A 13,423-nucleotide genomic window follows, 5' to 3' on the forward strand; every position below is an offset into this window, starting at 1 on the left:
CAAGGTATTGAACAGGTTAAATTAGGTATTAGAGGTGGTGATAGATATCTGGCCCTCAGTAAAAAAAACAGAATTTATGTTTACCTGATAAATTACTTTCTCCAACGGTGTGTCCGGTCCACGGCGTCATCCTTACTTGTGGGATATTCTCTTCCCCAACAGGAAATGGCAAAGAGCCCAGCAAAGCTGGTCACATGATCCCTCCTAGGCTCCGCCTACCCCAGTCATTCGACCGACGTTAAGGAGGAATATTTGCATAGGAGAAACCATATGGTACCGTGGTGACTGTAGTTAAAGAAAATAAATTATCAGACCTGATTAAAAAAACCAGGGCGGGCCGTGGACCGGACACACCGTTGGAGAAAGTAATTTATCAGGTAAACATAAATTCTGTTTTCTCCAACATAGGTGTGTCCGGTCCACGGCGTCATCCTTACTTGTGGGAACCAATACCAAAGCTTTAGGACACGGATGAAGGGAGGGAGCAAATCAGGTCACCTAAATGGAAGGCACCACGGCTTGCAAAACCTTTCTCCCAAAAATAGCCTCAGAAGAAGCAAAAGTATCAAACTTGTAAAATTTGGTAAAAGTGTGCAGTGAAGACCAAGTCGCTGCCCTACATATCTGATTAACAGAAGCCTCGTTCTTGAAGGCCCATGTGGAAGCCACAGCCCTAGTGGAATGAGCTGTGATTCTTTCGGGAGGCTGCCGTCCGGCAGTCTCGTAAGCCAATCTGATGATGCTTTTAATCCAAAAAGAGAGAGAGGTAGAAGTTGCTTTTTGACCTCTCCTTTTACCGGAATAAACAACAAACAAGGAAGATGTTTGTCTAAAATCCTTTGTAGCATCTAAATAGAATTTTAGAGCGCGAACAACATCCAAATTGTGCAACAAACGTTCCTTCTTTGAAACTGGTTTCGGACACAGAGAAGGTACGATAATCTCCTGGTTAATGTTTTTGTTAGAAACAACTTTTGGAAGAAAACCAGGTTTAGTACGTAAAACCACCTTATCTGCATGGAACACCAGATAAGGAGGAGAACACTGCAGAGCAGATAAGTCTGAAACTCTTCTAGCAGAAGAAATTGCAACTAAAAACAAAACTTTCCAAGATAATAACTTAATATCAACGGAATGTAAGGGTTCAAACGGAACCCCCTGAAGAACTGAAAGAACTAAGTTGAGACTCCAAGGAGGAGTCAAAGGTTTGTAAACAGGCTTAATTCTAACCAGAGCCTGAACAAAGGCTTGAACATCTGGCACAGCTGCCAGCTTTTTGTGAAGTAACACAGACAAGGCAGAAATCTGTCCCTTCAGGGAATTTGCAGATAATCCTTTTTCCAATCCTTCTTGAAGGAAGGATAGAATCTTAGGAATCTTAACCTTGTCCCAAGGGAATCCTTTAGATTCACACCAACAGATATATTTTTTCCAAATTTTGTGTTAAAGGCTTTCTGGCCTGAACAAGAGTATCGATAACAGAATCTGAGAACCCTCGCTTCGATAAGATCAAGCGTTCAATCTCCAAGCAGTCAGCTGGAGTGAAACCAGATTCGGATGTTCGAACGGACCCTGAACAAGAAGGTCTCGTCTCAAAGGTAGCTTCCAAGGTGGAGCCGATGACATATTCACCAGATCTGCATACCAAGTCCTGCGTGGCCACGCAGGAGCTATCAAGATCACCGACGCCCTCTCCTGATTGATCCTGGCTACCAGCCTGGGGATGAGAGGAAACGGCGGGAACACATAAGCTAGTTTGAAGGTCCAAGGTGCTACTAGTGCATCCACTAGAGCCGCCTTGGGATCCCTGGATCTGGACCCGTAGCAAGGAACTTTGAAGTTCTGACGAGAGGCCATCAGATCCATGTCTGGAATGCCCCACAGCTGAGTGACTTGGGCAAAGATTTCCGGATGGAGTTCCCACTCCCCCGGATGCAATGTCTGACGACTCAGAAAATCCGCTTCCCAATTTTCCACTCCTGGGATGTGGATAGCAGACAGGTGGCAGGAGTGAGACTCCGCCCATAGAATGATTTTGGTCACTTCTTCCATCGCTAGGGAACTCCTTGTTCCCCCCTGATGGTTGATGTACGCAACAGTTGTCATGTTGTCTGATTGAAACCGTATGAACTTGGCCCTCGCTAGCTGAGGCCAAGCCTTGAGAGCATTGAATATCGCTCTCAGTTCCAGAATATTTATCGGTAGAAGAGATTCTTCCCGAGACCAAAGACCCTGAGCTTTCAGGGATCCCCAGACCGCGCCCCAGCCCATCAGACTGGCGTCGGTCGTGACAATGACCCACTCTGGTCTGCGGAAGTCATCCCTTGTGACAGGTTGTCCAGGGACAGCCACCAACGGAGTGAGTCTCTGGTCCTCTGATTTACTTGTATCTTCGGAGACAAGTCTGTATAGTCCCCATTCCACTGACTGAGCATGCACAGTTGTAATGGTCTTAGATGAATGCGCGCAAAAGGAACTATGTCCATTGCCGCTACCATCAAACCGATCACTTCCATGCACTGCGCTATGGAAGGAAGAGGAACGGAATGAAGTATCCGACAAGAGTCTAGAAGTTTTGTTTTTCTGGCCTCTGTCAGAAAAATCCTCATTTCTAAGGAGTCTATTATTGTTCCCAAGAAGGGAACCCTTGTTGACGGAGATAGAGAACTCTTTTCCACGTTCACTTTCCATCCGTGAGATCTGAGAAAGGCCAGGACAATGTCCGTGTGAGCCTTTGCTTGAGGAAGGGACGACGCTTGAATCAGAATGTCGTCCAAGTAAGGTACTACAGCAATGCCCCTTGGTCTTAGCACAGCTAGAAGGGACCCTAGTACCTTTGTGAAAATCCTTGGAGCAGTGGCTAATCCGAAAGGAAGCGCCACGAACTGGTAATGCTTGTCCAGGAATGCGAACCTTAGGAACCGATGATGTTCCTTGTGGATAGGAATATGTAGATACGCATCCTTTAAATCCACTGTGGTCATGAATTGACCTTCCTGGATGGAAGGAAGAATAGTTCGAATGGTTTCCATCTTGAACGATGGAACCTTGAGAAACTTGTTTAAGATCTTGAGATCTAAGATTGGTCTGAACGTTCCCTCTTTTTTGGGAACTATGAACAGATTGGAGTAGAACCCCATCCCTTGTTCTCTTAATGGAACAGGATGAATCACTCCCATTTTTAACAGGTCTTCTACACAATGTAAGAATGCCTGTCTTTTTATGTGGTCTGAAGACAACTGAGACCTGTGGAACCTCCCCCTTGGGGGAAGCCCCTTGAATTCCAGAAGATAACCTTGGGAGACTATTTCTAGCGCCCAAGGATCCAGAACATCTCTTGCCCAAGCCTGAGCGAAGAGAGAGAGAGTCTGCCCCCCACCAGATCCAGTCCCGGATCGGGGGCCAACATTTCATGCTGTCTTGGTAGCAGTGGCAGGTTTCTTGGCCTGCTTTCCCTTGTTCCAGCCTTGCATTGGTCTCCAAGCTGGCTTGGCTTGAGAAGTATTACCCTCTTGCTTAGAGGACGTAGCACTTTGGGCTGGTCCGTTTCTACGAAAGGGACGAAAATTAGGTTTATTTTTTGCCTTGAAAGGCCGATCCTGAGGAAGGGCGTGGCCCTTACCCCCAGTGATATCAGAGATAATCTCTTTCAAGTCAGGGCCAAACAGCGTTTTCCCCTTGAAAGGAATGTTAAGTAGCTTGTTCTTGGAAGACGCATCAGCTGACCAAGATTTCAACCAAAGCGCTCTGCGCGCCACAATAGCAAACCCAGAATTCTTAGCCGCTAACCTAGCCAATTGCAAAGTGGCGTCTAGGGTGAAAGAATTAGCCAATTTGAGAGCATTGATTCTGTCCATAATCTCCTCATAAGGAGGAGAATCACTATCGACCGCCTTTATCAGCTCATCGAACCAGAAACATGCGGCTGTAGCTACAGGGACAATGCATGAAATTGGTTGTAGAAGGTAACCCTGCTGAACAAACATCTTTTTAAGTAAACCTTCTAATTTTTTATCCATAGGATCTTTGAAAGCACAACTATCCTCTATGGGTATAGTGGTGCGTTTGTTTAAAGTGGAAACCGCTCCCTCGACCTTGGGGACTGTCTGCCATAAGTCCTTTCTGGGGTCGACCATAGGAAACAATTTTTTAAATATGGGGGGAGGGACGAAAGGAATACCGGGCCTTTCCCATTCTTTATTAACAATGTCCGCCACCCGCTTGGGTATAGGAAAAGCTTCTGGGAGCCCCGGGACCTCTAGGAACTTGTCCATTTTACATAGTTTCTCTGGGATGACCAACTTGTCACAATCATCCAGAGTGGATAATACCTCCTTAAGCAGAATGCGGAGATGTTCCAACTTAAATTTAAACGTAATCACATCAGGTTCAGCTTGTTGAGAAATGTTCCCTGAATCAGTAATTTCTCCCTCAGACAAAACCTCCCTGGCCCCATCAGACTGGGTTAGGGGCCCTTCAGAACCATTATTATCAGCGTCGTCATGCTCTTCAGTATCTAAAACAGAGCAGTCGCGCTTACGCTGATAAGTGTTCATTTTGGCTAAAATGTTTTTGACAGAATTATCCATTACAGCCGTTAATTGTTGCATAGTAAGGAGTATTGGCGCGCTAGATGTACTAGGGGCCTCCTGAGTGGGCAAGACTCGTGTAGACGAAGGAGGGAATGATGCAGTACCATGCTTACTCCCCTCACTTGAGGAATCATCTTGGGCATCATTGTCATTGTCACATAAATCACATTTATTTAAATGAATAGGAATTCTGGCTTCCCCACATTCAGAACACAGTCTATCTGGTAGTTCAGACATGTTAAACAGGCATAAACTTGATAACAAAGTACAAAAAACGTTTTAAAATAAAACCGTTACTGTCACTTTAAATTTTAAACTGAACACACTTTATTACTGCAATTGCGAAAAAACATGAAGGAATTGTTCAAAATTCACCAAATTTTCACCACAGTGTCTTAAAGCCTTAAAAGTATTGCACACCAAATTTGGAAGCTTTAACCCTTAAAATAACGGAACCGGAGCCGTTTTTAACTTTAACCCCTTTACAGTCCCTGGTATCTGCTTTGCTGAGACCCAACCAAGCCCAAAGGGGAATACGATACCAAATGACGCCTTCAGAAAGTCTTTTCTAAGTATCAGAGCTCCTCTCACATGCGACTGCATGTCATGCCTCTCAAAAACAAGTGCGCAACACCGGCGCGAAAATGAGGCTCTGCCTATGATTTGGGAAAGCCCCTAAAGAATAAGGTGTCTAAAACAGTGCCTGCCGATATTATTATATCAAAATACCCAGAATAAATGATTCCTCAAGGCTAAATATGTGTTAATAATGAATCGATTTAGCCCAGAAAAAGTCTACAGTCTTAATAAGCCCTTGTGAAGCCCTTATTTACGATCTTAATAAACATGGCTTACCGGATCCCATAGGGAAAATGACAGCTTCCAGCATTACATCGTCTTGTTAGAATGTGTCATACCTCAAGCAGCAAGAGACTGCTCACTGTTCCCCCAACTGAAGTTAATTGCTCTCAACAGTCCTGTGTGGAACAGCCATGGATTTTAGTGACGGTTGCTAAAATCATTTTCCTCATACAAACAGAAATCTTCATCTCTTTTCTGTTTCTGAGTAAATAGTACATACCAGCACTATTTCAAAATAACAAACTCTTGATTGAATAATAAAAACTACAGTTAAACACTAAAAAACTCTAAGCCATCTCCGTGGAGATGTTGCCTGTACAACGGCAAAGAGAATGACTGGGGTAGGCGGAGCCTAGGAGGGATCATGTGACCAGCTTTGCTGGGCTCTTTGCCATTTCCTGTTGGGGAAGAGAATATCCCACAAGTAAGGATGACGCCGTGGACCGGACACACCTATGTTGGAGAAATACTTTTTTAGATCTATACTTTAAAAATAGGTTTTGCTTAGGGTATGAATAAAATCAGTGATGTTAAACTCTTTATAGATAGAAGTTAAGGTTGTCACTCATGTTATATATGGTTTATGATGGGCTTGTTTATGGCTCGTGTTTACCAAAATTATTAAATTGCAGATATTTGAATTATGTATATATACTCACCTGTAGATGCTGTAGTTGTCTTAACTTAATAGATGACTCTGTAGTTTATTATATTTTTTCACAGTAGACAGTAATTTTTGGGTATGGCTCCAATGATATACCATATAATATTGCAAGGTTCAAATAATAGTATCAGCTATGTATGCCCACTATGAAATATATTGAACCATGAGCTAGTATATGCACAATGCTTATCCATGGTTAATGATATTATGATTAACTGGGACTTATCTTTTATACTTGTTGGTTTATATTTACATTACCATGGATATACATGTGTCTATGCTGAAACCGTTAATGTGTGAATAAATTCTCTTTCTTTTAATATGAATTCTTAATGTATTACGGTTTTCCATTATCAATGTATGAATTATATGATTTTAAGTTTAGTGTAAGTTGTTAAAGATAAATGTATTGCAAGATGTATATTTGTTAACATTGTCAATAATAGGAATTGGCTCTGCAGGGGTTAAATCCTTTGTTTGCTTTTGGTAACTTATGATTGGTCACTGTGAGCGCTTTCCATTGTAAATATAACAGCTGTCAATATGCTTGATTCACAGCTCTGATGAATTGCCCGTGAGGCAGGAAACGCGTCAGCTGCAGCACCTGTTGGCTGTGCTCTTGATGTTCTTAATGTTTGTATCGAATAAAGGAATGTTTTAAACTACAAATATCTCTCCTAGCTTATTGAATGCAGAGACCGCAACTTTTGTTGCTTTTTTTGAACATGTAAAATGAGCTAATCTCAGACTTAAAGGGACAGTCTAGTCAAAATGAAACCTTCATGATTCAGATAGGGAATGCAATTTTAAACAACTTTACAATTTACTTTTAACATCAAATTTACTTTGTTGTCTTGGTATTCTTAGTTGAAAGCTAAACCTAGGTAGGCTCATAAGCTAATTTCTAAGCCCTTGAAAGCCGCCTCTTATCTGAATGCATTTGACAGTTTTTCACAGCTAGAGGGCGTTAGTTCATGCTCACACCCATGGAGTTAGTTATGAAAGGGCACTGATTGGTTAAAATGCAAGTTTGTCAAAACAACCAAAATAAGGGGGCAGTCTGCAGAAGCTTAGATACAAGGTAATCACAGTGGTAAAAAGTAGATTAATATAACTGTGTTGGTTATGCAAAACCGGGGAATGGTAAATAAAGGGATTATCTATATTTTTTAACAATAAAAATTCTGGAGTAGACTGTCCCTTTAAATTCATATAGAAGAAGGAATGTTTTAATTAACAGTTTAGGTTCATCAACAATGTAAAGAACTCTCAAGTCAGGCAAACTTATCCAATATCACATGTAGCTCAGTCACTAAGATTTGGGTATTAGTGAATAAACAGCATAGAACAGAAAATTAATTAAAATGATTTTGCCACTGAGGCCCCTATTTATCAAGGTCTGTCGGACCTGATCCGACAGTGCGGACAGACATCGCTGAATACGGCGAGCAATACGCTCGCCGTATTCAGCATCGCACCAGCAGCTCACAAGAGCTGCTGGTGCAATGCCGCCCCCTGCAGACTCGCGGCCAATAGGCCGCCAGCAGGGGGTGTCAATCAACCCGATCGTACTGGATCGGGTTGATTTCCGGCGATGTCTGTCCGCCTGCTCAGAGCAGGCAGGCAGGTTATGGAGCAGCGGTCTTTGTGACCGCTGCTTCATAACTGCTGTTTCTGGCGAGCCTGCAGGCTCGCCAGAAACACGGGGCATCAAGCTCCATTCGAAGCTTGATAAATATGCCCCATAGCATTGACTATTTCCTTCTTGAATTTGTTTCCAACAATAAATGTGATTATAAACATAAATATTAACATGTAAAAAGTTTACTCTAGAGAATGCACTATGTCATAGAATATCAGGCAAGAATATGTGATGACATATAATGCAATGATTCCGTCCCATTTAAACCTATTAGATTTTTTATATTCCCTAAAATATATATTTTTAACTGAAAAAGTCCTCAAGCATAACTTAAAACTGAGAAAGAATTTACAAAAAGACCTCACCTGTGTCACCTCTGATGGACCAACGCTAACCTGGACTGGGGTCAATACAGTTGGGATGCCTGGAATAGTTCTCTGAGTGGGAAATGTTGGAGCTGGGTGAAGAAGAGGCGGACTGTGTCCAAAAGCTGAGCCTATGCTATGCTGGCGACTTAAAATCGTCTGGTGCATCTGTTGGAGCGACACTGGGGTGGGGGGGTAGGTGAAACTCAGAGCTGGGCTACAATGAGAAAAAGGAAAGCAAAACATTATAAGAAAAATAAACTCTTTAAATAAGGTTTATAATTAATTAAAATAATCACAAAAATACAGAATATTATACAATATCTTTTATGGAATATACTTTTTATATGCCTGTTACTTTCATACTAAAGAAAAGCTGATGTTGTACTCACTAATCCAAGAGAATCAAGGGGATGGCAGGGTCATGCTAATAAGATTATTAATGTCATAACCTTTAGCTTCTACGTCCACTATATATACAGTGGTGTCCCCATAAATTTAATTGGGAGAGGGGCACTTCCAGGAGGCCCACCAATAATTTGTGGGTGGAGCCATGACGGAGTGTAGGTGTTAAAAACTGTGTGTGTCATGGCTGGGCCAGGTGTGTCATGGACAGGATTGGATGTGCCGCAGGTGGAGCTGGCTTAATCGGCAGCAGTGCCTGGGCAGAGTGGTGGGGGGAAGCCGCTGTGGGAGGGGGGGGCACATGGTGAGGCAGCCATTATGCTAGGGGGGCTAGTGCCCTCCCATGGGGACGCCACTATATATACATTGACTCCTTTATGAATGTGCAGTGCTGTACAAAACACCTATCAAAGCATAGCAGGGGCAGCTGCCTAATACCATTCATGGACACTGTTTGTTTAACAGTGAAACTCATTAGCACGGGGAGAGTTTCTGCTTGTTTTAAAGTGAAGCTAGTAAGATCTCCAAAAACTGTTACAAAGTAACTTATGAATAGTACACAAACTGACCAAAACACCTCCACGGCTTGTGAGAATGCATAAAGCTTATTTAGGGCAAACACAAACAAACCCTACAAAAAAAACACAGCTATGTGCATTTTGTTCCTCTTTTTTTCATAGACAGGAGTTGCCTAGAGACCTGTAAATAATTCTCATACTTTTAAAACAACTAAACCTTGATATTATATATGTGCCCAAATATTATGAGATGGAATTAATGTTATTACTCATGGTTACCAAAAAGACATTTTAACTGCAGAGGAAAGCTTTTAATCTCCGCTATCCTAATGCATACTTAGGTATCTTAAAAAACCTTTTATTATATTTATTACTTCAGTTAAAGGGACACTAAAACACAATTTTTTTCTTTCATAATTCAGATAGAGCATGCAATTTTAAGCAACTTTCTAATTTACTCCTATTATCAATTTTTCTTTGTTCTCTTGCTATAGGATGCATAGGAGCAGGCCCATTTTTGGTTAAGAACCTGGGTTATGCTTGCTTATTGGTGGGTAACTGTAAGCCTCTAATAAGCAAGCACTATCCATGGTGCTGAACCTAAAATGGGCTGGCTGCTAAGATTTACATTCCTGCTTTTAAAATAAAGATAGCAATAGAACAAAGAAAATTGATAATAGGAGTAAATTAGAAAGTTGTCTGAATTATGAAAGAAAAAATTTGGGTTCAGTGTCCCTTTAATAACAATAAAATACAACTTGTAAGGAAGAAATGGAGTTAACTTACAAAGCAAAACATTAACTTTAAAACATTGGATCCCTATGATTGGCTAGCATTGTTTATTTACTGGAAATGGTATAACTACTTGATTCTTCTGTCGCTAAAATATGACAATTAGCATTAAATTACATTTAGATATATATTTACTTTGACACAAAATACAATCTGAAACATAATAAAATATGTAGCTAATAATAAGTCTGGTTGCAGTGTGTGTCGGATTTTGTGCATTTTATCTGGAGAATGTAGCGCCTCCTTTAATCTCGGGGAAGTATAAGCTCCTTCATATGTCTCCAAATCGCATTACAACTGGAGAGAAAATCAATTGCTTAATGTGTTTTGAACACTGAGCTTGTCATATCACTCATTTATTTGTAACGATGGAAGCCTCAGCTCATCAGGAATGTCACTGAAATAATTTCCACCAGTGCACCTTGGACTGAAATCTCCTCTTATAAAACGGGTGATCAATGATCTTCAATGTGGGGATATTCCAAAGGGATAGCTATTCTCTTTCTTCCAGTTTAACATCATTAAATGTCTATTAAAGCCCATTATGCATGCTAATACCTGTCATCACTTCATTACTCCTGTGTTTCTGAGGCTATAGTTGACTTCTAAGGCAAATTATATTACCACATAAAGACTCCGCTGCACAAGCAGGCACTGCCAAACCACTCTTTATAATGTGTTTTTAAAAGGAATTCTTCCCAAATAAACAGTTTTGCAATAGATGAGATATAGGTAAGATAAGAGAATACGGTGTGTGAGTCATTTAACCCACTTGGTTGCTTTGCTGTCATGGATCGAACGAGATCAGTAATCAACAGTTACAACAAGAAAATGTTTTTTTGATTTAAAAAAAAAAAAAAAACTTAAAGGGACATGAACCCAAAATTTTCCTTTCATTATTCAGATAGAACATACAATTTTCAACAATTTTCCAATTTACTTCTATGATTTAATTTGCTTTGTTCTTTTAGTATACTTTGTTGAAAAGCAAACCTAGGTAGGCTCAGGAGCTGGCTGCTGATTGGTGGCTTCACATATATGCCTGTTATCATTGGCTTACTGATGTGTTCAGTGAGCTACAACTGCTTCTCCTTCAATAAAGGATACCAAGAGAATGAAGCAAAATTGATAATAGAAGTAAAATTAAAATTGTAATGCTCTATCTGAATCATGAAAAAAAAATATATTGGGGTTTCATGTACCTTTAAGGGGGAAATAATCCGATGATGTTCAGTTCAGCAGCAAGATCTCCAGTATTAATCGGACATTTGACAATTCTTCTAATTTTATGCTCTATCTGAATAATGAAAGAAAAAAAATATGTTTCATGTCCCTTTAACAGGCCAGATTTTCAGGATTACCTTAGGAGAGAACAGGTAATATAACCATCGCCTAGATTACGAGTTTTGCGGTAACAGGGGTGCGGTGCTAACTTGCACGTTATTGTCACCGCTCACTTTCCTGCAACGCTGGTATTATGAGTTTTTACAGGTGTTAAAGGGACACTGTACCCAAAAATGTTCTTTCGTGATTCAGATAGAGCATGCAATTTTAAGCAACTTTCTAATTTACTCCTATTATCAATTTTTCTTCGTTCTCTTGCTATCTTTATATGAAAAAGAAGGCATCAAAGCTTTTTTCTTGGTTCAGCACTCTGGACAGCAGTTTTTGGTTGGTGGATGAATCTATCCACCAATCAGCAAGGACAACCTAGGTTGTTCACCAAAAATGGGCCGGCATCTAAACTTACATTCTTGCATTTCAAATAAAGATACCAAGAGAATAAAGAACATTTGATAATAGGAGTAAATTAGAAAGTTGCTTAAAATTGCATGCTCTATCTGAATCACGAAGAAATTTTTTGGGTACAGTGTCCCTTTAAAAGACAAAAAGTGAGCGTAGAGCAAAATTTTGCTCCAAATCTCACTTCAATACCAGCGCTGCTTAAGTCAGCGGTGAGCTGGTGTTACAAGCTTGTGCACGATTTCCCGGGGAGAGCCGGCTGAAAAAAGTTTAACACCTGCAAAAAAGCAGCGTAAAACTAAGTAACGCAGCCCCATTAATTCCTATGGGACATCGCTGACACCTACATTATATTTATTAACTCCTAATCTGCCGCCCACAATGTCGCCGCCACCTACCTACACTTATTAACCCCTAAACTGCCGCACTCCCGCCTCGCAAACATTAGTTAAATATTATTAACCCCTAATCTGCCGTCCCTAACATCGCTGCCACCTATCTACATTTATTAACCCCTAATCTGCCGCCCCCAACGTCGCTGCCACTATATTAAAGTTACTAATCTAAGTCTAATCTAAGTCTAACCCTAACCCTAACCCCCTAATTTAAATATAATTTAAATAAATCTAAATAAAATTACTATCATTAACTACATTATTCCTATTTAAAACTAAATACAGGTGGCCCTCGTTTTACAACGGATCAATTTACACCAATTCAGAATAACATCATTTTTTTCCAGTCATGTGACTGCTATTGAAAAGCATTGAGAAGCAGTGCATTTATTAAAATAGCCAGTAGGTGGAGCTGTCTGCTTGTGTTGCAGCAAAGCCAAGCAAGCTGAAATTAATCAGTTTAACCAGACCTGAGCTATCGAGCAGATTTCAAAGGAACAAGATCTTCCTGTCTATAACTCAGTCCAGATTGAAATGCATAGAAAGAACCGTTTGCAGAAAAATGTAAGTGAAGTCTGTGTTGTGTGATTATTTTATTAGGTTTATAATGCTGTTTAGCAAATGTTTTTGTTAATTTTACTTAGTTTAATTATATATTCTGTGTTGTGTGATTATTTTATTAGGTTTATAATGCTGTCTAGCATTTAAAGTCTTCATTTCAAAACTCCCTCACTTCCCATTGACTTACATTATAAACTGTTTCAATTTACAACGGTTTCAATTTACAACCATTCCTTCTGGAACCTAACCCCGGCGTAAACTGAGGGCTACCTGTACTTACCTGTAAAATAAACCCTAAGCTAGCTACAATATAACTAATAGTTACATTGTATCTAGCTTAGGGTTTATTTTTATTTCACAGGCACATTTGTATTTATTTTAACTAGGTAGAATAGTTATTAAATAGTTATTAACTATTTAATAACTACCTAGCTAAAATAAATACAAAAGTACCTGTAAAATAAAACCTAACCTAAGTTACAATAACACCAATACGATTGAGCTTGCATTCTATTGGCTGTTCCAATCAGCCAATAGAATGCGAGCTCAATCCTATTGGCTGATTGGATTAGTTTACCGCAAAACTCGTAATCTAGACCTATGTTTACTAATTTCACCTGTGCTCCAGTTCAGATATCCTCAAAATCTGGCCTGTTAGTGAGGCCTGAGGACAGGTTTAAAAACCAGTGTTTTAGGCCAATATACCTAGGGCCTAACAGTACAATTCTGCTAAAATAGCACAATCCTTTTCATATTCACATGATTATTCAATTTTGGGCAAGATTTTGGGAACAAAATTAATAACATTAATAACAAAATAATATGTATACATATTATTTATTATTATTATTATTGTATCCTGAATTTATCTAAATATACAAACAA

At 40.1% G+C, this 13,423-nt stretch overlaps 1 protein-coding gene across 5 annotated transcripts in view; it reads right to left on the reverse strand.

Annotated features, from left to right (window-relative positions):
- The window catches only part of GLI3 (GLI family zinc finger 3), a 404,554-nt gene that overhangs the window by 75,792 nt on the left and 315,339 nt on the right, over nt 1–13,423 (reverse strand). For all 5 annotated transcript variants that reach the window (XM_053714572.1, XM_053714570.1, XM_053714571.1 and 2 more), the window contains exon 8: nt 8,125–8,341. In XM_053714572.1, the coding sequence (XP_053570547.1) occupies nt 8,125–8,341 (217 nt within the window). The remainder of the gene's footprint in view (nt 1–8,124; nt 8,342–13,423) is intronic.

The sequence above is a fragment of the Bombina bombina genome, chromosome 5 (genome assembly GCF_027579735.1).
Source record: "Bombina bombina isolate aBomBom1 chromosome 5, aBomBom1.pri, whole genome shotgun sequence".
Classification (NCBI taxonomy): Eukaryota; Metazoa; Chordata; class Amphibia; order Anura; family Bombinatoridae; genus Bombina; species Bombina bombina.